Source organism: Mustelus asterias, chromosome 2 (genome assembly GCF_964213995.1).
Source record: "Mustelus asterias chromosome 2, sMusAst1.hap1.1, whole genome shotgun sequence".
Lineage (NCBI taxonomy): Eukaryota > Metazoa > Chordata > Chondrichthyes > Carcharhiniformes > Triakidae > Mustelus > Mustelus asterias.
Genome location: NC_135802.1, coordinates 51,204,300 through 51,230,566, shown reverse-complemented (window position 1 = coordinate 51,230,566; position 26,267 = coordinate 51,204,300). Strand labels below are relative to the sequence as shown.

The following is a 26,267-nucleotide window of genomic DNA, read 5'->3' as shown; positions in this document are numbered from 1 at the left end:
AGATTATTTACTGTTGAACTAGTTTCTTTTCTGCCTTGTATTTCAGTTCAAATAAGGATAATTCAAACAGCAACCTCGTCCAACTGCAGCTCAATATCAGTGCAATCGCTCGGGTTGATGTTCGGGGGTAAGTGAACTGTTTCTCTGCTCGCCTACTTGGAAACTGGATAAGGTGCATCCTGATCTCCACTGACGTGCACATTTCGTCATTGCAAAGCAAAATTGGGCTAAATTATATAACGGTTAACTAATACAATATCACCCATTTTATATTATTGTTAAAGGTTAACAAAACTCCCAAGTTTTAAAACATCTAGCAATGGAGAATGTAATTAAAAATAGTCAGCGATCTTCTTTCAATAAAGCAGGGTCCTGTCTAACCAGCCTTAATGTGTTTGAAATATTTGAAGCAGTAACAGAAACACCAGACAAGGGCGATGTAGGAGATGGGATAGACATGGACTTCGAAAAGACTCCAGATAAAATGCCAAATGAGAGACTCACGACAAAGGGCAAGACATGTGGAATCCAGGGCCAGGTAGAAGAATGAATTGAAGGATTGTTACAAAACAGAAAACAGATGGCAGGTTACGTTAACTAGACAGGGTAGATGCAGGGAGGTTGTTCCCAATGGTGGGGGAGTCCAGAACCAGGGGTCGCAGTCTGAGGATTCAGGATCGACCATTTAGGACGGAGGTGAGGAGACATTTCTTCACCCAAAGAGTGGTGAGCCTGTGGAATTCATTACTACAGGAAGTAGCCAAACATTGAATGTATTCAAGAGGTGGCCAGATATAACACTTGGGGCGAATGGGATCAAAGGTTATGGGGAAAAAGCAGGATTAGGTTATTGAGTTGGACGATCAGCCATGATCGTAATGAATGGTGGAGCAGGCTCAAAGGGCCAAATGGCCTCCTCCTGCTCCTATATTGAATGTTTCTATGTTTCAATGTTAAAGGAGCTTTCTCAGATTGGTGGGAAGGTATTTTTTTGTTGGCGTCTGTGCCAGAATCAACGTTGCCTAACATAGAACTGATTCAACACAAGAATTAGTAGTGGGGTTAAAATTTCTAGAAGATGATGGCAAATTGTGGGAGAGCAATGTAAGTACTAATTTTGATAGATAGCACCAAAATACAGGAAGGTATAAACAGGATTCCAGAGTGGACGGATAACTGGCAAATCAAATTCAATCTAATGAACCATGAGGTTTACCATTGCGGCTGGAAGAATTGTAAGGGTACCAGATCAGAAACCCCAAGGTATATTGTGAAGCAGACTAGACCTCAACAACTTTTCTATTTTGGCATTACTGTGAGGATAAGATATTTCACTCCAGGGCGTGATTCTACTGACAAACCAGGGCCCTTTTATCAAAACAAATTTTATTTAACAACGGAGTTTAACTGCAACAAATGAATTAGCTTAATTTTTAACAGTTGTACAATACTTAAACATGACAAGATGAAATTCTTAACTGCTAACCTATCACTGAGCTCCATTCAAGCAAAATTTCCCTTATTGACTTAAATCCCTCTCTAAAATTAGCAAAACACAGGCATATTTTTTGTGACTTAGATTAACAGTATTGGAGCTTTCAGAAAACCTCTGGAGAGAGAGAGAGAGAGACAGAGGGACACTTGTTTCTTCTAGCAGGTACAGGCAGCAACTGCTTGTATTTTAAAAAGATAATGAAACTGGGCTTTCCAGCAAGCTTAGCATCTCCTGTTAATCACATGACTTTGTCTCTGTCAATCAACCTAATCAAAAACTCACATGACTCTGCATACCTAGTCTAAAATCCAAGGAGAACTTAAATAAACAAAAGTTGATAATGTCATTAAAAATTCAAACAAGGCTCTGGAGTTCATTTCTAGGAGAATAGAATATCAATGCAGTGAGGCTCCACCATTGGATAGAAGATAATGAAGTGAAATAGAGTCGAGGACAAAAGAGGCATAATTACCAAAGAGAAGGAAAAGTGAAGATATTGAAAAACTCAACCTTTGTTGAATTTTTCACAACTATTATGCAATACTGCAGTTTCCAATCATTAGGAAATTAAATCCAAATGCTATGTTTATCATAGAATCATAGAATCCCTACAGTGCAGAAGGAGGCTATTCGACCCATCGAGTCTGCACCGACCACAATCCCACCCAGGTCCTATTTCCGTAACCCCACATATTTACCCTATTAATCCCCCTGACACTAGGATCAATCTAGCATGGCCAATCAACCTAACTCACACACCTTTGCACTTTATTTGAATTTTTGCCATAGGTGCTAAGAGGTTTGGTGCATCCCTGATTTGTGTCCAGAATGTTAAAATACTAATGTTAAATGTTATGAATTGCACCAGAAACATATATCAAGAATTTGGAAATTTAGAGATCAGTGCCTAATAGCTAGTAAAATGTGCCCTATCTCAAAAGACATCCCTTAACAGGCATCAACAAAACATTTAGCATCCATTTTGTTGCTGTTTGTGTTCTCTTGCTTGGCACAAATTAGTTGCTGCATTTAACTACAGGATTACAGTAATTAAAAATAATTTATTGTTTGTAAAATGCTTTAGGATAGCCTAAGGATATGGACTATGGTATATCATTACAAGTCCTTTTCCTTTATTATTTCATCCTCTGTTCTGAAGATAGTCAAGCGTTATAGTCATAAAGTTTCTTTTTCAATATTTATTCTCAGAATCTGTGCATTGGGCACCTTTCATTTTTATGCAGATTTGGTTGTGAGCATTCTGACAATTCTTTGTACAATTGAGTGATTTTCATAATAAATTCAAAGTGATGTTTATGGTAGATCTGGTCTGGGGAGGTGTTTTACATCCTGCTGACTCTTATTGTCCAGACTTGAAAGTCTCCGATACTGTGGCACAGAAGGACACCATTTTTCCCCACCCAGTCCTTGCTGGTTGGTTGGCAGAGAGGGAGCCCATGCTGCCTCTCACCAGAGCAATTCTGTCAATCCCATTTCCCCACTCTTTCTGTGGAACCTTTCAAGTTGCTTTCCCTCAAATGCCTATCCAGTTTCGTCTCCACTTTCACCGCCCTCACAGCGGGCGAGCTACAGGTCATTGTCACTCACAAATCAACCATTCAGAAAGTCAATGGCAACCCCACCAAAATCATTTTCAGTAGGCCCAGTCAGGCTTAATAGGGCACCTGCCAGCCTACAGCTGGGCTTCCCAGATCCTGTCTGGGGAAGTTGCCCTGGAAATCCTGGATCAGAGCAATATATCCTGCCTCCAAGGCTGGCAGCTGTCCACTACTGGCAGTACCACCTGGCGCAGTGGCCACTGTCAGTACTGCAGTACGGCTTATACCATGGATCAATGCTGGAACTAGGAAGTAGGTGAGGGTGGCAGGTTCACTGGGGTTAAACAAGGAACCCCCGGTGAGGGGCAAGGTGGGTAGTCGATGTGAAGGATAGTGTGTCTGACAAGGATGGACTCCCCCTACTAGACCCCAGCCCTACCACTGATTGAATAGTAGCAGCGGTGGAATGAGCCTCCTTGGCCTTTGAGCAACCTTTTAAGGGCCTCAGTTGGTTTTTAGACGGGAAAGTTGTCCTCAAGGCTTCCCATCTGGAGAGAGGCAGGAAGGTGGCGGGATTGCCACGCCACCCCTTTCCACACGATCACATGCTCTTCCACCTCTGAACACACCTCCAAGGTGGCATTAAATTCTACCCAGTATTCTAGTTGTGACTTAACCAGAACTTTATACAAGTTCAGCATTACGTCCCTGCTTTTGCACTTAATGCCGGTGTTAGTTCTCCAGAAACAAATCTTTAATTGGATGTTTGCTTGAATAACAAATGTAATTGCTCTAACACAGCAAATGGAACCCATAAAATATGCTTTGAAACAAATCCAGTAAATGTTTCTATGTTTTACAGTCACTTTAATAATCCATTAATTTTAATTAAATATTTCATTTCTCGCTATTGCCACATCCAAGCAGCTGAGAATATCAGCAATGTTATTCAAGGTTTCCTAATATCCCCAAAACTGATAACCACAACAAGAAAATTCAGCAGAATATGGACATGCAGTGACTATATGAGCTAGTGCTGTGTGTTAGCTGTAGCAACATCGCTTATTTAAGTATGTTTTGTTTTAGCAAACCTTTTAATTACACTATGGTAACAAAAACAAAGTTCATCTGTTTTACACATTATTCTTTCCCTTGTTATCTATAGATTGATCTTTGCTCTGGTGCTGTTGTTCTTTTGGAGAGAGTTATTGACTCAATATTTAGATGGGGAAGCATGGTTGAAGAGGCTTTGGGGGGTGGGGGGGGGGGGGGGGAGAATAGGGGGGAGGGGGGATGTCGTATCCTGGAAATTCCAGGAACATGGATGCCTTGCTCAATTTAACAGCAGGATCTCATTGTGTGTTTTTCTTTTGCTGGGCCGGCTAGCTAACCGGTGGGAAAAGCAGCGGCAGTAAGCTGACACATTAATAAAAATCATGACGCAGAAGAGGTTGCAGGTGGAAGGGAGGGTGTGAAGGTAGGGGCTCTAAAGCTGGGGAGGGATGGGGTGGGTTGGATCAGCAATCGTGTATCTTGGAGGGAGAGGTCGTTGTGCGTGAGATTTGGAATTGTGGATTTGTCGGGGTGAGGTGTGTATGCTGACCATGACCTGAGATGTGCTTGAGTGGCTGGAGAGAATACTTCTATTCTTTCTGGCTCTCAGTGCAGCAGAGTCACTTATCCACTTGATGCAAATGTCCCTGTGTGTTTTGATCTCAAGTTTTCTGAGCCCTGGGAAACCCAACTGACCAGTGTTGAATTCAAATCAGGCTTCCAACTGCACTGTGGGTGCCTGATTTAAGAAATTGAGAAATAGGAGCAGGAGTACAATATGGCCCCTCGAGCATTGTCCACCACTCCGTACCATCGTGACAGGTCCTTTCAAGAGGCATTTAAAGGGCTTTTAGATAAGCACATGAATATGCAAAGAATAGAGGAATATGGACCACAGGCAGGCAGAAGGGATGAGTTTAATTTGGTGCCATGTTCGCCACAACATCGTGGGCCGTAGAGCCTGTTCCTATACTGTATTGTTCTATATTCAACTACATTTTCCTGCTCACTCTCCATATCCCTTGATACACCAAGTGGCCAAAAATCTATCTCAGCCTTAAAAAGTCAACGATGGAGCATTCACAACCCTCTTAAGATAGAGAATTTCAAAGATTCACAACTCTTTGAGTGAAGAAATTCCCTTCCCCTCACTCCCAAATGATCAGTCATTTATCCTGAGACTGTGCCACTGAATACAGAAAGTACCATGAGGTGCCCTGCCTCTCTAGAGCGGGACACAGAGATGTCACCCAACTCACCACTGTAACAATGCCTAGGGCATGTCTGCAACAATTTAACGCTGTGTGACTTGTAAAATGTAACTATACTTCCTCTCCCACTTGCTGTGAAGCATGTGGTGGGAAGTGGGTGATGTTAAAATTACCTCGTTACTTCAAATTTTTGTTAATATCTTTGAGCTTTTCCCTTGCTATCTGTTTCCTTTAATTCACGTTACACATGGCTGTACTAATTCATTTTGAGTAAGCACTAATTTCAGTTTTCCAGGATGTTTGCTAGTTTGGTTCAACAATGAAGGGAATAGGGCTGTTTCAGTAACTGTTTCAGTCAGATGATTGATTATGCCAGGGTGGGATGGCCTTTAATGGACAACTTCCTTTTCCTTTATCTGATTGCTGCAAGGCGAAACTTGTACTAACAATTACAGAGTTCTCCCACTCCATACTGTGTTAAACCCAACTCTCGTCCCAATAACTTGTTTCCATCCAGTCTGAGTAATAAGTCACCGTTTACTTATTTGATTTTGCAATGATTTCAGTCCTGAAATAATATCCCACAAAGGGTTTGTATTAAAGGGAAAATTGTAAGTCGCCCAGAGTGATGCAAAAGATAAAAATCCTGTTCCTGTTGCTGGTACTATTCTTAATCATTGTCAGTAATTATAGTCCACCCGTGTTCACCCTTCCGAAGGCGGTGGTGAGCTGCCACCTTCCACTGTTGCAATCCACATGGTGTAGGTACACCCACTGTGCTGTGAGGAAGAGAGTTCCATGATTTCAACCCAGCGACAATGAAGGAATGATAATATATTTCCAAGTCAGTATGGTGAGTGACTTTAAGGGGAACTCGCAGGTGGTGGTGTTCCCATGCATCTGCTGCCCTTGTCCTTCTGGTTGGTAGAGGCCATGTGATTGGAAAGTGCTGTCAAAGGAGCTTTAGTGACGTATTGCAGTACATCTTCGGGATGGCACACACATCTACTACTGTAGAACGTAGAACATAGAAAAGCAACAGCACAAACAGGCCCTTCGGCCCACAAGTTGCGCCGAACATGTCCCTACCTACTAGGCTTACCTATAACCCTCTATCTTTCTAGCTTCCACGAACTTATCCAAAAGTCTCTTAAAAGACCCTATCGCATCCACCTCCACCACCACTACCGGCAGCCGATTCCACGCACCCACCACCCTCCGAGTGAAAAACTTACCCCTAACATCTCCTCTGTACCTACTCCCCAGCACCATAAACCTGTGACCTCTTGTGGCAACCATTTCAGCCCTGGGTAAAAGCCTCTGAGAATCCACTCTACCAATACCCCTCAACATCTTATACACCTCTATCAGGTTACCTCTCATCCTTCGCCTCTCCAAGGAGAAAAGACCTAGCTCTCTCAACCTATCCTCATAAGGCATGCCACTTAATCCAGGCAACATCCTTCTAAATCTCCTCTGCACCCTTTCTATGGCTTCCACATCCTTTCTGTAATGAGGCGACCAAAACTGGGCACAGTACTCCAGGTTGTGTCTGACCAGGGTCTATACAGCTGCAGCATTATCTCCCGATTTCTAAACTCAATTCCTCTATTGATGAAAGCCAGTATTCCATACGCCTTCTTAACCACAGCCTCCACCTGCGACGCTGCTTTGAGCGTCCTATGAACCAGGACCCCAAGATCCTTCTGATCTTCCACACTGCCAAGCGTCTTACCCTTAATATTATATTCTTTCATCCTATTCGACCTGCCAAAATGAACCACCACACACTTATCTGGGTTGAAGTCCATCTGCTGTGTGTCGGTTGTGAAGGGAATTAGTGTTTTTGGAGTCATGAAGAGAGTTTTACAGCACAGGAAGAGGCCCTTTGGCCCATCATGTTTGTCCGAGCCATCAAACACCTCATAGAAATCATAGAAACCCTACAGTGCAGAAGGAGGCCATTCGGCCCATCGAGTCTGCACCGACCACAATCCCACCCAGGCCCTACCCCCACATATTTACCCGCTAATCCCTCTAACCTACACATCCCAGGACTCTAAGGGGCAATTTTTAACCTGGCCAATCAACCTAACCCGCACATCTTTGGACTGGAGTTCCCAGCTATGAAGAGAGGCTGGTTAGGCTGGGGTTGGTTTTCTTAGAGCAGAGAAGTCTGAGTGGGAATCTCAGTGAGATGTACACAATCATGAGAGATTGTAGATATGGTAGATAGGAAGAAACTTTTCCCCTTAATAGAGGAGTTAATTACCAGGAGACATAGATTTTCAAATAAGGAGCAGGAGATTTAGAGGGGATTTGAGGAAAAAGGATGGTGAGAATCTGGAACTCACTGCCTGAAAGGGTGGTAGAGGCGGGGACCCTCACAATATTTAAGAAGCATTTAGATGAGCAGTTGAAACACCATCGCATACAAGTCTATGGACCATGTGCTGGAAAATGGGATTAGAATAGATAGGTGTCCAAACCAGCCTAACCAGCCTCTCTTCATAGCTGGGAACTCCAGCCCCAAGAACATCCTGGTGAATCTCCTCTGCACCCTTTCTAGTTCAATCGCATCCTTCCTATAGCGTGGTGACCAGAATGGCACACACTGCTCTAGCTGTGGCCTAATGAGTGGTTTATACAACTCTATCATAACCTCCCTGCTCTTAAATTCTGTTCCTCAGCTAATAAAGGCAACTAGCCCATATGCCTTCTTAACCATCTTATCTACCTGTCCTGCTGCCTTCAGGGATCTTTGGAAATGCACCTCGAGGTCGCTCTGATCCTCTGTACTTCATTGTGTTCTACAGTTCATTGTATACTCCCGAGCGTTCCCAAAATGCATCACCTCACACTTTTCAGGGTTAAATTCCATTTGCTACTGTCCTGCCCATCTGACCAGCCTGTCTATATCATCCTGTGATCGGAGGCTTTCCTCCTCACTATTTATCACACCACCAATTTCCATATCATCTGAGAACTTACTGATCATACACCCTCACATCTAGATCACTAATGTTCACTACAAACAGCAAGGGACCCAGCACTGATCCATGCGGTACACCACTGAAAACAGGCTTCCAGTCACAAAACCAACCATTGACCATCACCCTCTGCCTCCTGCCACCAAGACAATTTTGGTTCAAATTTGCCAAATTGCCCTGGATCCCGTGGGCTCTGACCTTCTTGATCAGTCTCCCATGTGGGACCATGTCAAAAGCCTTACTGAAGTCCATGTAGACTACATCAACTGCATTGCCCTCATCCACACACCGAGTCACCTCCTCAAAAAATTCAGTTATATTTATTAGATATGATCTCCCCTTGACAAAGCCATGTTGACTATCCTTGAATAATCTTCTGTCCCTCAGAACCTTTCCCAATAATTTCCCTACTACTGACATTAGACTCACTAGCTTGTAATTACCTGGTTTTTCCCTACTTCCCTTCTTGAATAACTTCTTAAATTAGCTGCCCTCCAGTCCGCTGGCACCTCTCCTGTGGTCAGACAGGATTTGAAAATTTGCATCAGAGCCCCTGCAATCTCCTCTCGTGCTGCACACAAAGCTCGGATACATTTCATCTGGGCCTAGGGATTTATCCATGTTTAAGCCTGATAGAACTGCTCACACCTTCTCCCTCTCAATGCTAATCTGTTCAATTATATCACAGTCCCTTGGGATTTTCCTTTATTTTCCCCACCAGAGTTTTTTCATGCCCCTTCTTCACTCCCCTGATTTCTTTTTTAACTATCCCCTGCACTTTCTACACTCCTCTAGGACCTCGACTGTCTTCACCCCCCTGAAACTGCCATATGCCTTTCTTTTTTTCCTTATCCAATGCTGTATATCCCTTGACATCCAGGGTTCTCTGGACTTGTTGGTCCCACACTTTATTTTTACATGAACATGTTGGCCGTCTACTCTCTCGATTTCCTTTTTGAATGCCTCCCCCTGCTCTGATGTGATCCTTCCTGCAAGTAACTTGGGCAAGATCCTGTTTTATTCCATTCAAATTATCCTCTCCCCAATTTGGAAACCTTGTTTCCAGTCCATCTTTTTTCTTTTACCATAAGAACTAGGAGCAGGAGTAGGCCATCTGGCCCCTTGAGCCTGCTCCGCCATTCAATAAGATCATGGTTGATCTTTTCGTGGACTCAGCTCCACTTACCCGCCTGCTCACCATAACCCTTAATTCCTTTACTGTTCAAAAATTTATCTATTCTAGCCTTAGAAAGAGGCCGCCTCAACTGCTTCACTGGGAAGGGAATTCCACAGATTCACAACCCTTTGGGTGAAGAAGTTCCTCTTCAACTCAGCCCTAAATCTGCTCCCCCTTATTTTGAGGCCATGCCCCTTAGTTCTGGTTTCACCTGCCAGTGGAAACAACTTCCCTGCTTTTATCTTATCTATTCTCTTCATAATCTTATATGTTTCTATAAGATCTCCCCTCATTTTCCATAATCACCTTAAATCTTACCAAGTTATGGTCATTATCACTGAACAGTTCCTGTTCTGATGCCTCTACCACCTGCTCAACTTCATTCCCTAAAATTAGGTCAAGTAACACCCCCTTCCTTATAGGACTTCCTATGTGCTGGCTCAAAAAGCCCTCCTGGATGCACTTTGAGAAATCCAGCTCCGCTAAGCCTTCCACACTTTGCACATTCCAATTAACATTGGGAATTTGAAATCCCCTCCTATTATTACCCTTTTATTTCTGCACTTTGCTGAGATTTGTTGAAATATCTGCTTTTCTTTCTCTCCCTGACTGTTTGGGGGCCTATAGTACACTCCCAGCAACGTGATTGCCCCTTTTCGTTTTAAGTTCCACCCATATGGCTTCAGTTGAGGAGCCTGCTAAGATATCACCCTCCTCATTGCAGTAGCTGACTCAATATTACAACACAACTTCACAACAATATTGCAACCCCCTTCCCTCCGCCCCCGCCGCCATCTTGCCTGAAGAGTCTAAAGCCTGGAATATTGAACTGCCTCTCCCTGTCTTAGCAATAACATTATACTTCCGTGTGTTAATCACTGTCTTCAGTTCACCAGCTTTACCTGTAAGATTCCTTGCATTAAAATAAATGCTATCCAACCTTGCCCTAATCCCTTGTACCTTAACATCTCTCGCTTTGTTCTGCCTTCCAGACTGACTTAGTTTTTCTTCTATATTTGGCTGTTCATCACTGTATATTCACATTGTGACCCATCCTCCTGTCAAGTTAGTTTGAACAACCAACCCCCCCCCCCCCCCCCCCCCCCCAAACAACAGCACGAACAAATCTCCCTGCAAGGATGTTAGTTCTATTCAGGTTCAGTTGCAACCTGGGCAACTTGTTTAGGTCCCACCTTCCCCAGAAACTGACCCATTGATCCAGTAAACCAAAGCTCCTGCTCCAACTTCCTTTACCATACTCACTGGCATGAGGCACTTTTAATAATCCAGAGATTACAACCTTTAAGGTCCTGCTTTTTAATCTGCTACCTAACTCCCTAAATCCTTGCTGCAGGAACTGATTCCTCTTTCTACCAATGCTGTTGGTACCGATGTGAATCACGGCCTCTCGCTGTTCACCTTCCTCCTTCAGAATGCCCTGCAGCCGTTCAGTGACATCCTGGACCCTGGCACCAGGAAGGCAACACACCATCCTGGAGTCATGTCTGTGGCCACTAAAATACCTGTCTGCACCCCTCACTATTGAGTCTCCTACCACTATTGGTCTTATTTCATGGATGGAGTAATTAGAGAGTTTAAATGTCCAAGAGCTACTTTGAGAAGCTATGGAGAGAAAAAATGTGTATTAGGTAAGGGAGAAGGGTAGCAGGTGGGTGGATGAGGGGATAGGGCAGCAGGTGGGTGAGTGAGAGGGCAGGGTGGCAGGTAAGTGGGTCAGGGGTAGGGTGGGAGATGCGTGGGTCAGGGGGTAGGATGATAAGTGGGTGAGGGGGTAGGTTGGCCTGTTTTTTTTTCCTTCTGGGTACAGCCCATCAAGAAAAGAAAGTTGACCTAATCATAAAATTAAATATTTCTGTTAAATCCTGGTCAAACCTTTCCTGTAGTACTGCTATAATGCCTGCTTATGTGACAAATGGTCACATTCTGCTTTTGTGCAAAAGGGCAATCCACAGAGATTCTTCCTAGTAATTCTGTGCTGCCTACAATCACCTTCCTCCCTTGTTATAGTGTCTTATCATGTTATTAACCTATGTAGAACCTTTTAGAGTGCTGAGATTAATCATTCTCACAGCTCATTACTGGGAGAACGGAAATACGGATTCTGAAATAGGTCCCGCAGAACAGAATGTGACAATTTGATAAGGAGCCCATTGAAATATCTAAATCTTTGTATTTAAAGCCCATTGCTGCCCTGTTCAAACTAACAGTGACCAACTTCTGCAGTTTGCTATTGGAGATCAGAATAAGAAATGTATTCTGATCACAGCGGGTAATGGTTGTCTGATTGTTAGCTAATTGGCTTTGTACGTTTACTGTGAATTATGTTGTAGGTTAAATTCCTGATGTTTCTTTTTTGCCATCGATGATCCACAAACAACTTGAATTGCTTTTAACAATTGCACATTTAATTTCAAACTTTTTAATATATTAGGATAGATCTTATCTCCTGGCAGGAAGCCAGAGGGAGTGGGCAGCGGTTCCACTTGGCAGCCTTTATCTTAGGCTTGTTGGATTTTCTTTGAACACCGCTGGTCAGCTGCTTGTCTGTTTTGGAAAAATAAGCAGCAGCAGCAGTTAGGGGAGAGGAGGAGGAGAGGCTACCTTCTGACACCAGGAGAAATTGTTGGCAGTCGAGCAAGTCTGGACGGGGGAGGGGGTGATGTTTCAAGAGTCCCACAGCTGGGGGAGCGTGGAGGAATCCAGCACAGCAGAGGCCCGGGTGTTCCTTATGGGGCCTGGAGGAGTGCACTTTATCATCCTGCCCCCACAGAGGAAAGTTTATTTTAATTTAACCGAGAGAACCTAGCTGGCTCCCCGCAGCTAACACACTCTACCTGGCAGAATGGCTGCGACAGGCTCCTCACACAGCAGCAGGTTAAAAGACAATTGTTAACGCGTCTCCTGTTGGACTCGGGCAGAAGCCCCATCTGCCGTCAATGTCATTGACCTTAAAATGGAGAACTGGTGAGAACGAAACGGGAAATGAAGCCAATTCATTTTAACTGCTCCCCTACTCGGTTCCCACTGATTAGGTAATGTTCAAAGTTACTCCTATTATCCAGCACCATTTGGCTATGTTTTCCTCCTTTCACTAATTTTAACAAACAAGCAAACAGAAATATAAATTCGGCAACATTGGCTCCATTTTCATTAACAAGCTAAGAAAAAATATATCCAGTGCTTATTAATTGTAATGATGTCTTTCCTATTCAAAATGGATCTATCCTATGCCATTAGTAATGAATGTACAATTACCGTAACAGTCGAGTGGACAGGAATGGAAATACTTCTCCATAGCAATTCTCTATAATAGCATTGTTAATCTGAATGCTTCTGCTCATTATTTACTCGACCAATGCTGAGTTTCAGCCTGCCAACAATCACTTCTGTTCAGCCTCCTGGCCATAATCAGTGTATTGACACAAGGATTGAATGCCAGTGAAGAGGTGAAAATAGCTGCCCTTGGTATCAAGACAATTTTTACCGAAGTATAATACAAGGAACACTCGAAACACTGAGGTCAATGGGACTCATAAAGGAAACACTTCAGACGAACTTGATTCAAACGCAAAGATTTGTGTTTGTTGGAGGCCAACCATTGATCCACATGTTGCAGCAGAAGTTCCTCAGTGTAGTGTTCTCAAACTGACCATCTGCCATTGCTTTATAAATGACCTTCCCTCCATCGGAAGATCAGGAATTGGGCTATTTGCTGGCTATTCCATTGGATTTAACTCCATCAGCAACTCCGCTGAAATGTGATAAAGTAATAATGTCAGCCTAAAGCAGGACCTGGATAACATTGCAGCTTGGGATGACAAGTGACAAGCAATTTCATGGACAAGAATTTATCATCTCCACCATGAATTGACCATCTCCAACAAGAAGGACATGTCTGCCTAGCCCTGATCTTCAGCAGCATTATTATCATCACTCGCAATACACTGGGGGAGGAGGGGGAGGTTGGGGGGGTAATCATTCACCAGACATTTAAATGGATCAGCCATTATCAGCATTGTGGTTACGGGAGCTGGTCAGAGGCTCCGAGACAAATGACTGCCCTCCTGATTCCATGAAGTCTCTTCACCATCTGCAGCACAGGAGACTGAGGGGCGGGGGGGAGGGGGCATTATTGATATGTTTAAAATTGAGGGACATACAAAGAGTAGACAGGAAAAGACTTTTCCCCTTGATGGAGGGATCAAGAGCAATAGATGTTAAGTAAGGGGGAGGAGATTTAGGGAGGATGTGAGGAAACACTTTTTCACCCAGAGGGTGCTAAGAGTCTGGAACTCACTGCCTGAAAGGGTGGTGGAGGCAGAGACCCTCATAACATTTAAGTAGCATTTAGATGTGTGCTTGCAATGCCAAGACATACAAGGCCATGGGCCAAGTGCTGGAAAATGGGATTAAAACAGTTAGGTGATTGTTTTTGACCAGCGCAGATGCAATGGGCCGAAAGGCCTTTTCTGTGCTGCAGACCTATGTGAATCTGTAACTCAAACAGCTGGTGTGCATGTCCTGCCAATAACAGTCAAAGTTATCGTGACCCTCAACTTTTATGCAGTTGGATGTTGCCAGGGTCCTGCTGCAGACATCTGTGACATCTTGCAATCAGCTGTCCATCGCTATATAACATAGTGACCAATATCATCTTTGCTAGGGTATGGGAACACCTTAATTTCTCTACAGATGTGAAGTCTCAGAGTCAAAGAGCTTCTGTCAATGGCTGGCTTTCCACAAGTGCAAAGTGTGGTAGATTGCACATTCATCACCATCAAAGTAGCATTACAGAAAGCGCACAGATACATGAATAAAAAGTCTATTTACTCATCAACATCCAGTTTGTGTGCAACAACAATAGATATTTCTCCACATCTGTGCAAGATTCCTGCAAGACTTTCATCTCGAGGAAGACTGCATTGAATTTGTCGCACCTTTTCAAGCCTGATGGCTTGACGAGTGGCTGACGAGTGGGCGACACCTGTTACCCATTGATGGGGTGGCTGCTTACTCCATTGTCCTAACTAGAAACAGTTCCAGAGCAGTGTTATAATACCAGTCACCATCAGGCCAGAATAACCATTGAGCAGGCTATTGACACATTTGTTTCCAATGTTTGATCGCTCTGGAGAAATCCTGCAATACTTACCTGCAGGGGTGTGAAGAACAGTGATGGCCTGCTGCATTATGAAACAAAATTAAAGTCCCAGAGGACCATAAGCTGCTCTCACCCTTCTTGAGAGAGAGAGAGAGCTGACTGGTGGTGATTTAACCTGAGGACCACCACACCTCAGGCGAGGACAAGGTTGAGAAGATGGGGCCAAGGGATCCAGATACCAGTGAAGAAGATCACTCATCAGTGGATGTGATGAGATGGAGGAGGAGGAATTATTTGCCTCAGGTGAAGATGAAACTGGGGAAGATGAGGAGGGGAAAAATGGGAAAATGTTGAGAGGAACACCCGGATATCTAGGGTTGGCTCTGCACATGAGGGGAACACCTAAAACTGAGGTGATTCTCCTAAGCAACACTGAGGATACAGGTGCACCTTTAGGAGCAAATGCCTGCCAAGCCTTTGCTATATAATATGCTTCAGACCATAGAGACCTCACATATTCCAAGAGATGCCCATTCCTATTCTGCATTCAGCACATTGTGGGATTGACCTTGAGATGCTCTATGACAAAGCAGCCTGTAAGTGTATTTTGGATGCTGTCAAATACATAGAAAAGGGTTCAGAGTTAACCAAAACCTGGCCTCAGTGTTAGGAGTGCATCTGTGCAGTATTAGTTGAGACTCAGCATTAACAGATATGATTGATGGACCAACAGAAATACTGCAATTTGAGACCATTAGATTGATACCACATCCACCACTCCCTCCATTCACTCCCTCCTCCATCGACCCACAGTGACAGCAGTGTGCAGCATCCACAAGATGCTCTGCAGCAGCTCACCAAGGCTCCTTTGATTGCACCTTCCAAACCCATGACCTCTATCTCCTAGAAGGACAAGGGCAGCAGATGCATGGGAAAATCACCACCTGCAAATACTCCCAAGTCACACACCATTTTGAGTTGGAACTATATTGCTGTTCCCTCACTGTCACTGGGTCAAAATCCTGGAAATTCCATCCTAACAGCACTTTGGGTGTATCTATACCACATGGAGTGCAGTGTTTGAAAAAGGCAGCTCCCACCACCTTCCCAAGGGCAATTAGGGATGGGTATCAAATGTTGACCGAGCCAGCGACACACACAATCAGTGAATGAATAAATAACCCAAAAATAAAGTATAATAACCAGAGCTTTCACCTGCCTTCAAGTTTAATCCAGCAGCATTGTGGCATCTGTGAGACATCCACAATTGTTAGTGTAGCAACTCACTAATGATCAATGTCATGCAACACACAAAAGGACAAGGGCAATCTTCCACAAGTGCAACATGCCCTGAAAGGCTCAGCTACTCCTGACCTGTGAGGCCACCGCTATGCATTGAGGGACAATTTGCAGAAATGTCCCCACCTTCATCTCAGGACTTTGGGTGAGCTAAACCCAGACAGATTGCCACTTCTCCTTGTGTATACTCAACACAACACCCTGAAATTAACCAAAGGATGAAAATGAAATGTTCCAGGACCCCACGATATCCCATGGTCGACTATAATCAGCAATCCAGGAAGGACTCGGCTTCTCAACTTGCCCCACATCTGAGGTACGGTGACCCTCAGGTTAAATCACCACCAGTCAGCTCTCTTTCAAAGAGGGAAGCAACCTATGGTCATCTGCGACTATGGCGACTTTCATTTTCACAATCAGCAATGAGAAGTATTACTGAGCCCCTGACTTCACAATGATGGATGTGCATGGCCATACCCTTCCCAGCTGTCAGGTGACTGAGGCATGGACCTCTGGCTGCAATCTCCATTAACACTGGTAAGGACATGCAGTTTTATGTTTGCCCTGTTATTTTATGTGCCACTCGACAAGTATATGCCAATACATCGATCCTTTGTTTTCTGTGGTATAGTTAGTCAATCAAAAAGGCATACTTAACTATGGGAGATATAACACAACATGTGAACTCATCGATGATCGAGTCATTGTGGCACTCTGTGCTCTCGAATACTCCTATATGGTGCACTCTGTGTCATCTCAGAGCAGGTGGAGACAGCCTGCTCACCTCTTTGTCTATTAGGCATTGAAGAGCGTTGTGCCCAGCCTCTTGTTGGGGTCCTAGCTGAAACTGAAGGGAGCTGCAATTCTGCAGGGGCAGTCGTGGTCACTGGAGCACATGCTGTAGATGAGGGTTCTGGTAGAGGGGGTTAGCAAATCCATGGAAACTGAGTGTGCAGAGTTGCTGACTGCACCCTTATCCTCCTCTGCAATCTCCTCAGTGCTGGGTTATTTATTGGAGGGTTTGCTGTGGTGGCCTGCTGGGGTGCAGCAAGCCATCCATTCTAGAATCCTTTGTGCCATCAGAGGGGACATCTTGTTATAGATACAGCTACACAGATGGCAGTTCTGATTCCAGCCTGTTGCTGCCATCCATCACTAAATAATATTGGCGGGCACTGGCGAGCAGGAGTTGGGTTGTGCCATTGGGAAATGGCCCAACTCATGATTCCCTCAGAGAGCATGAAGCCCCAGGTTCATTCCCCATGATTAACTGGAATGAATGACCAAATCTTGGATTCTGAGCAGCTGATAAAAGTATCTCAAATATTCATATTTTGTGATGGAGATTCTGATGAAAAGAATACAGCCCATCAAGGTCTGGATAATAACGTGAGTGATCAGGACACGGAGGATAGAGTTAACACATCCAAAGGTGAATTTCCCAGAGTGAGTTTCTGGGTGACAGATCCATGTACACATGCAACAGTTGTGAGCTGTGCAGGAAGGGCTGCTGGCAAATCTAAACATGAGTTTGATTGTTCAGGATGATAGCAAAAATGTGAGGTCCATGGAAAAGAGTGGAAGAGCTAAAAGAGTGGAAAATAAGTGTAGTGCATGTGCTGATAGTAGATATGTAAATGACTCATGTCAGAAAAGTCATGCACTATGGGAGAAAGAGACTCCGATATTGTAAGAGGGAAATCTTGTAGTTGTTCCAGCAGACATAAAGGATGTAATTTGAATAGATTAGACAAATGAAGGCCATACAACAGTCTTGAAATGAAACTAGAAGTGGAAGATCTCATGATAGTGATGTTTCGTTGGCTGTCAATAAACTTGAGGATAAACTAACGAGAGAAGCAAAACAAAGGGAGTTAGATAGTTGGGAGGATTTGGGATTTATTTGGAGGCACTGGATAAGGGGACAGTCAGCCTTGACGCAGAGTGGATTTATACGGTTAAGGCTAGGCTGGTTGCTAGGGGCTTTGAAGAGTGATTGCGTGATACAGATGTTAGAATGGATTCTCCCACGACTGGAAAAGTAATCTTAAAAATTATTTTTGCTCTTTCGGCCACATATGCATGGGAGTGTGTAGGTCAATTGTCATAAAAGCAGCATTTCTGCAGATTGATCCTATGCAGAGGGAAGAGTTTCTGCCTAAAGTGGCAGCAGATGCAGAAGGAAAACTATGGAAACTAAACAAATATGTCCATTGGTCTGATTGATGTTTCCACAGTCTAGTCTTCTTTTGGTGAGACCAGTTTGCTGCAAATAGGTTGTGTAAAACTAAAAGCAGATCCTGCAATGTTTTATTGGAACCATAAAGGAAAACATTCAGGCATCCTCACAATGCATGTTAATAATCTCTTATGGGATGGTACTGTAGAAATGTGTTACTAATATGATTAGAATAGATTTTAAAATTAGGAGACAGGCTTGTGGATCTTTATAATAAATTGCTTTATGTATTGAGCAAGTAGATCTGGAATAGCTAAGTTAACAATCCTATTCAGAGAGCATTACTGCCAACCCAGTTAATTGTGTAAGGTCACCGCAAAAAGAGGATGTTATGGAACACGGAGAGGCAATATAAAAAAAGGGTACAATGATAAAAGGGTTATAGAAGCAAAAGGTCTGTGGTGTATATGGGATACCCTGACGAGCACTCAGATCCTGCGTGGATCAGCTGGCGGGGACATTCGCAGACATCTTCAACCCCTCTTTACAACAATCTGAGGTCCCTACTTGCTTCAAGAAGGTGACCATCATCCCAGTACTAAAGAAAAGCCAAGCAGCGTGCCTTAATGACTATCGTCCGGTGGCTCTGACATCCATCATTATGAAGTGCTTCGAAAGGCTAGTCATGGCATGAATCAATTCCAGCCTCCCGGGCTGCCTGGATCCACTACAGTTTGCCTATCGCCGCAACAGGTCCACTGCAGACGCCATCTCCCTGGCCCTGCACTCAGCCCTGAAACACCTAGATAACAAGAGGCACTAGATCCATTTTTTGTTCAGGGAGCAGGCACAGATACAACAGGCCCAATGGCCCCTTTCCAAGCTGTAAGAATGTTGTGATTCTGTGACATTTAAAGAAAAGGAACACCATTATGAATCTTGATTGGTCAATAGAACTGATTGAATGTGCAGATAAGACCAGATTCTAGTTTCGATGTATTGGTGTTAAATATGGTGAATAAACACCCCAAAGTAGATAAAGTTTGTGGGAAAATAAATATTAAAAAAGTTAAGATATAGTGGAGGACATGTTCCTGTCTACATCAACAGTGATGAAGTGGACATGGTCGAGAGCTTCAAGTTTCTAGGTGTTCAGATCACCAACAATTTGCCCTGGACCTTCCATGCTGACGTTATAGTTAAGAAAACTCACCAATGCCTCTACTTTCTCATAAAGCTAAGGAAATTCCGCATGTCCACTTCAACTCTTACCAATTTTTACAGATGCACCATAGAAAGCATCCTATCCAGATGTATCACAGCTTGGTATGGCTCCTGCTTTGGCTAAGACTGCAAGAAACTACAAGGATTGTGAACATGGCCCAGTCCATCACTCAAACCAGCTTCCCATCCATTGACTCTGCCTACACTTCTCGCTGCCTTGGGAAAGCAGCCAGCATTATCAAGGGCCCCATGCACCTCGGATATACTCTCTTACAACTTCTTCCATTGGGAAAAAGATACAAAAGTCTGAAAGAACATACCAACCAACTCAAGAACAGCTTCTTTCCTGCTGCCATCAGACCTTTGAATGGTCCTGTCATTTAATAAGCTGATCATTCTCTTCACCCTATCTGTAACTGCAACACATTATTCTGCGTCTTCTCTTTTTCTTTTCCCCTATGTACTTTATGAACGATATGCTTTGCCTGTATATCGTGCAAGAAACAATACTGTTCACAGTTTCCCAGTACATGTGACAATAATAAATCAAATCAAATCAAAATGTGACTTAAGTTCCTTACCTTAGGTGACTGAGAATATAAAGCTAGTCATTTTTGGCTATGTTTCATGCTCTCATCTTTCTCATGGGAATTCTAGTGCAGCTGGTTTTATAATATTTCTGGTTGGTGAGAATGGGAAACTTTGTCCTTTAGGTTGGGAAATTCTTCTACTTCAGTTCTCTCTCCAAAGGTGGAACTGACGCACAAAGCCACAACCTCCACCATGGGTAAGGCAAGGAGGCAGATCTCAAATCCATCCAAGCCAGCATGGGGATTGAACATCTTGCTGTTGGCACCAATCAAATCCACAGCAGCCCTCCATTCAGTGGGTGAAACTGGCCCCAAGCATCCATTACTATGGCAAATTGCACTTTTCGTTGGATGTTGGAGCCTGGAGCTAAGGATAGTGATGGTGAAGTTTCCGATTTCTTCCCATTACGTGGCTGAACAGGAATCTCTCCTGCTCTTTCTGCCTGCCATATGTGTATATTGGAAGGATTTATAAGTTGACACCTGTTTGGCTGCATTATGATCACACTTTCCTTGGCCATAAAGTCCTGGAGTTGTACTTGAACCCGGGATTTCTAGGTCAGAGGCAGGTAGCCTAACCATTGTGCCACAAGACCTCCTACTGGGAAATTAATGAACATAAACAGGGTTGTTAAAAGTACTTTAGCTGCTGAAACAATGGCTCTTGTGGATATGGGATTCCAGTTGCCAAATATTTGTGATTAGTGGTTAGCACTGCTGCCTCATAGCGCCAGGGATCCGGGTTCAATTCCCGGCTTGGGTCACTGTCTGTGTGGAGTTTGCACGTTCTCCCCGTGTCTGCGTGAGTTTCCTTTGGGTGCTCCGGTTTCCTCCCACAGTCTGAAAGACGTGTTGGTTAGGTGTATTGACCCAAACAGGCTCCGGAGTGTGGTGACTAGGGGAATTTCACAGTCACTTCATTGCAGTCTTAATGTAAGCCTTACCTTGGACTAATAAATAAGGTTTACTTTTGTGTGATATTCTGCACAATAGGCATACTACATGTTGTCTGCCCACTGAATGTTATGTAATTAAATGTTCCTTGCGGAAAACCAAACTCTCTGAGAAAATTGTAGACTTAAAATAAATGAAGGAAAGAAATCTCCAAAATTGCTGAATGGGTGCACTCAACTTTCTGATTGTATCACAAGAAGAAATACATGTGTGAAGAAATTGTTAAGGGTCCTGGAAAAGGGGGTGTCTTATGATATCTTGCTTTGTCCAGAACTAATTTGAGTTCATTTGCTTTGAAATTTTGATTGTACTTACAGACTTTATTTTTTTATTTAAAGAGAAATTTATTTAAAGGAACCTGTTAATTGTAATAAATAATTATATTTAAGTGGATGCAGATGGCGGGCATTAAGTGGGGATTCATTTGTGTTTCTATAGAAAGAAATGGACTGAAACTGTGGTTGAGGGGATGAGGAGGTGCATGTTTGTAATGTGTACCTTTGCAAATAAATGCTTATGAAAGTGTAGCTCCAGTTCTATCCTTCACCAACTGGCTTTCTGGAGTATAACACAGTCTCTTCTCATATGTCAAGCCTTGGATGCCAGGCCTCAGGTTTATGACTCTTCTTGCCACTACTTGCATAGTCTCAGGGTGGAATTGTCTGATCTTGTCCATGCCTGTCCCAATGCAAGTGAAAAGAATTTGGCGTTTCAGCGAAAACTCCATTCACTTCCAGCAGCACCAGAGAATCTCAGCCGCGAACAAGGACGGAGGTTTTCGGCATCAATATTTCACTTAGTCAGAATTTTGAAGAAAGACCAAAGCAGTTACTTAAAGTGCAATCTGGCAAGGACTCTACACAGCTTTAAATTGACATCCTCTGGCTTACATTGAAACGACCTGGTAATATAAATTACGCGTTCTGTCCCTGTTGTGTATGGTTGTCTGCAATGATTTGTTATGTTAACTGGCATTTCACTCAGTACATCCCACACCCCAACATTGCTTCTCTAAAGCAGTTTTTCCGATAGAATGTTGAGAATTTTGAATGTTGTTCCAACCATTTTTTTTTTAAAAAGAGGTTTGTGACGTGCCGCAAATGTACTGCTTGCTCCAGAATTGAAAATGTAACAACATTACATCAAATATGAACTTCACAAAATAGGTTCTTGGAGCAATTATTGACTTGTTGTGTACAAAAAGAAACTATACCCAAAATGGGAGCTTTAAATTTGAGGAAAGACTGAAGCTAAAGATTAGTAACTAATGAAGAAAAACAAATTTCTCTTCATAACATGACCGCAGGCCGGGGCGATTGGGAATATATTGCCATCACTTCAACAGGAAGGACATACCACAGGGATTACACCCACACATATAACCAGAGCATTTATTAGTTGGTGTGTTTCAAAATGATCAAAAGTACATAATTCATGATTTTGCCATTGAAACCAGAAAGAAAAATAAAGCTTTCAGAACCGTCTGGAGGTTTTGTTTAAACTGATTAGTGACAATGTGGGTAATTTTCTGAGATAGTTTGGATAACATTTTTAAGAACGGGGGAACACACTATCCCGTCGAGGAAATGGTTTTATTTGCTTTCTGAAGATGGCAAGATGGATGGAAGAAAAATATGTTTTTTCCTCTTGGTTCATCTGATTTTAATTAGTTGAAAATAGGAAAAAAAATGTAATTTCCCCCCTAACAGTTTTCACCTAAAATCTGATTGATTAATTTTTAAATTGTAATATTAGTTGTAATGATCTGTATTACTTCTTTCTGTAAAGGAACCCAGTTGAGGTTCGTCCTGATTTTGTAACTGTGTTTTTCCCCTTTTGATTGAAGCATCTATCTAGTATATCTTATTTTCCTTTGCTTCCCACACGCTTAATGTTTTTTTTCCTTCATGTTGTTTGAAAGTGTATGACTGAGCTTGACCTCTGCAGCTTAACCACAACATTGAGCCATTGTGTTCTTGCAATAGGGTGTCACGTCCTGAGCAAATCTTTCTGCCCATCACTGACTGGAAGATTAAAGAAAGACCTAAGAAAGAGGAGCACATTGGACCAGTAGTTCAGCATGTTTACGAAGTGAGTTCTTTTTTAAAAAAAACATGTTTCTTATATTCTTTTGATAGATAGTTGAAAGAATAATTGTAAAGTCATGGAAGAGAATATATGGTGACATTAGGCTAGTTTTTCAGTTTTAAATCAGTGGAACAATATGAACATATGTATCACACATGCTAAATGATTCATTGCAGATTCTATATATTGTAAATTTTCTTTATTCATATTTATTAAGAAACTGTCATGGGGCAATTTGGAAAACAAAAGTCATTCACAATGAATTTCCTCCTTGAAAATTCACTGTTGCAAGTAATTTTCACGAACTTGTTCACTTTTTTTTGGTCCAATCATTCGGATGTTGAAACAATATCGATATTGAAATAAAAACGAAATATTGCGGATGCTGGAAATCTGAAACAAAAACACAGAAACATAAAAACATAGAAGATAGGAGCAGGAGGAGGCCATTTGGCCCTTCGAGCCTGGTCCGCCATTCATAATGATTATGACTGATTGTCCAACTCAGTAGCCTAATCCTGCTTTCTCCCCCATAACCTTTGATCCCATTCACCCCAAGTGCTATATCTAGCCGCCTCTTGAATACATTCAATGTTTTGGCATCAAACAGAAAATGCTGCTGAGTTTATCCAGCATTTTCTGTTTTTATTGCTTTGAAATAATTGTGATACAAACCAGAAAGATATACTTGTGAAGGTGTAAACATCAAGGGAGATGTATATCAGAGAATTACACATATAGATATTTGTTTTGAGATTTTGTGATCAATTTTCCACAGTAAAAATATTGAGAAAGAAAGAAATTTTAAGCATCATTTTAAAAAATGATTTAATACCAAGGTGCCTTTCTGCAGTATTTTTTAAAGTGAAGCAAGATTGTTTAAGTGCCTGAATTTTGACGTTATTCCCACGTAGTCTATAAATAATAAACAATTTATTGACTTATTCCAGTATCAATATGCATCTCACACCCATTATGTCAGGACGTCTTTGGCCTCTTCTGGCTGTGTAAGCAGGAGGATAAAAAGGAGAAATCAAGTCAGTCAGGTGATCCAGTAGAATGCTGCAACACACAAGTATTGAGCTAGGCTCCAAAGTTTCATATATAGGGGAATGGTTGGGGCTATTTTGATTAAGGCAAATAAGATGGCCCAATGACGGGCAGAAGTGTAGTGTGTCAATATTTTGTATTACTATGTAAAGACAAGCTGTGCTGTTTAGACACAATCACAATTGTTGCTTTGTATTATAATTGGCTATAGAATCGAGTTCTGATTTCCTCCCACATTCCAAAGATGTGCGGGTTAGGTGGATTGGCCATTCGAACTTGCCCCTAAGTGTCAGGGGGATTAGCAGGGTAAATATGTGGGGTTACGGAAATAGGGCCTGGATGGGATTGTTGTCGGTTCAGGCTCGATGGGCCGAATGGCCTCCTTTTGCACTGTGAGGATTCTGTGATTCTATGCTATTTGTTCATATCCAGCCTAGTCTTATCAAGTGTTTACTCTGCCCAGCTTCTAAGAGGTGGAAGACAAACAACAAGTATCTAGTTCAGATCAAGAGATAATACCATAGTTACATTTGTGTGTTACATGAGTATATAGTTAAATATTGGGTAGTTCAAGCTACTTATAGAAGTGACTACCACCACTGTACCTCAGAGAGTGTTGTTAGAGACCAGATCAGAAACCCCAAGGTATATTATGAAGTTAGACTAGACCCCAACTAATTTTTTTATTTTGGCATGAATGTGAATATAAGGGGGGGCAATTGTCCCCAAACAATTCTAAGTGTCGAATTTACATAAAAATTGGAGTAAATCACACTTTTTTTCAGCGGGAGTTTAAAAAAGAATCTCCCACACTCTGTGCACTGCAGAGTGCACTAGTGTAAATCTTGATAAAAATCAATGGGCGGGCTCCTGCAGCCTCGATCTCCCACTCCCTGCCGATCCTCCCTCCCCCTGCAGTGCTGTTCCCACCCCCCAACAGGCCCAATCCCCCCCCAGCAGGCTGCCCCCGCTACTTAGATGTCCAGCCCTGGTTACAGGCCTCCCTCCCTCCTCCACCGATCCCGACTGCAGAGTGGCAGCGAGAACCCCCATCCCCACCGATCATCCTCCCAGATGCCCCGCCCCCATCAGGCCATGCCCTCTTGGCACTCCTCCATGCCCGGTGGGCAGTGCCAATGTTCCCCCTGGGTATTGGCACTTTGCCCCTTGCGCAGTGCCAGGGAGCCCATACTGGCACTGCCAGGGTGCCAATGCCCAGGGGGCACCTCCCCGGCGCCCAACCCTCTGGGAGGCCTCGATTGCCCCTCCTTCACTCCAGCGGGGTCGGGCCACAAACTCCCAATTAGTGGGGAGCTATAGTAACCCCCACTGGAGAGAAACACTCCTGGCGGGAGAGGGGGGGAAGAGGTTAGGAGGCCCGCAGATTTCAGTCCCGGGCCTGTTAATTGCATTCAAATTAAATTTTAAGTCGGCCCTTCACACATTATGTAGCTCCACGCCGATTTCCGGGGCAGAGTTGATGGCGGAGGACCGGGCACCCAGTGGGGAGCCCGCAAAACAGCCCCTGCTGGAGTCTCCCAGCCCGCGGCACTAAAATATCAGCACAGCAGAATGGGAGAACCACCCCCAAGGTGTTTCACTCCAGGTGTGATTCTATTGACATGCTCGGAAACTTTTATCAAAACAAACTTTATTTTATCAATACAGTTTAAATATACAAATGAATTAGCTTAACTTTTACCAATACTTAAACATGGCAAAATACAATTCTTAACTGCTAATCTGTCTCTGTTAGTTCCAATTTAGGCAATATTCCTCATGGACATAAACGTCAGCAAACAATGCAGGCTTAGGTGGGCTGCCAGTCCTCAGGCCTTCAGAACACCTCTGGAGAGACAGAGAGACCTATTTTCCTAGCAGGTCCCAAACAGCAGACTCCAGAGAGAAAGGGACTTGCTGCTCCTTGCAGTCCCAAATAGAAACTGCCTGCTTGTCTCTGCAAATTTAGCCCCAACTATTCGCATGACTCTGCCTCTTGTTAATCGACTAATTAAACTCTACTCTGAAAATAAATGTATTAGCTAAAACAAACAGTCCATTACCTAGAATCAATTACTCTTCTGCACGCAGGTGGGTTGCCTGGAGCAGGTGAACTGGCACCGCAAACGGAGCTTGAATTTAAACATTCCCCTCACAAGATATATGATCAAAATACTATTCTTAAAGGCACAGTATCATCACAGTGTTTAAGGAAAAACCTTAAATTTGGAATATTGAGAAAAGAATCACTCCAAGCTGTTTGTTGATGGTTGTTG

At 43.1% G+C, this 26,267-nt stretch overlaps 1 protein-coding gene across 1 annotated transcript in view; it reads left to right on the top strand.

Annotated features, from left to right (window-relative positions):
* itga8 (integrin, alpha 8) overlaps positions 1-26,267 on the top strand; it is a 219,576-nt gene that overhangs the window by 137,318 nt on the left and 55,991 nt on the right. The window contains exons 23-24 of the mRNA XM_078235261.1: positions 47-127; positions 22,839-22,944. Coding sequence (XP_078091387.1) covers positions 47-127; positions 22,839-22,944 — 187 coding nt within the window. The remainder of the gene's footprint in view (positions 1-46; positions 128-22,838; positions 22,945-26,267) is intronic.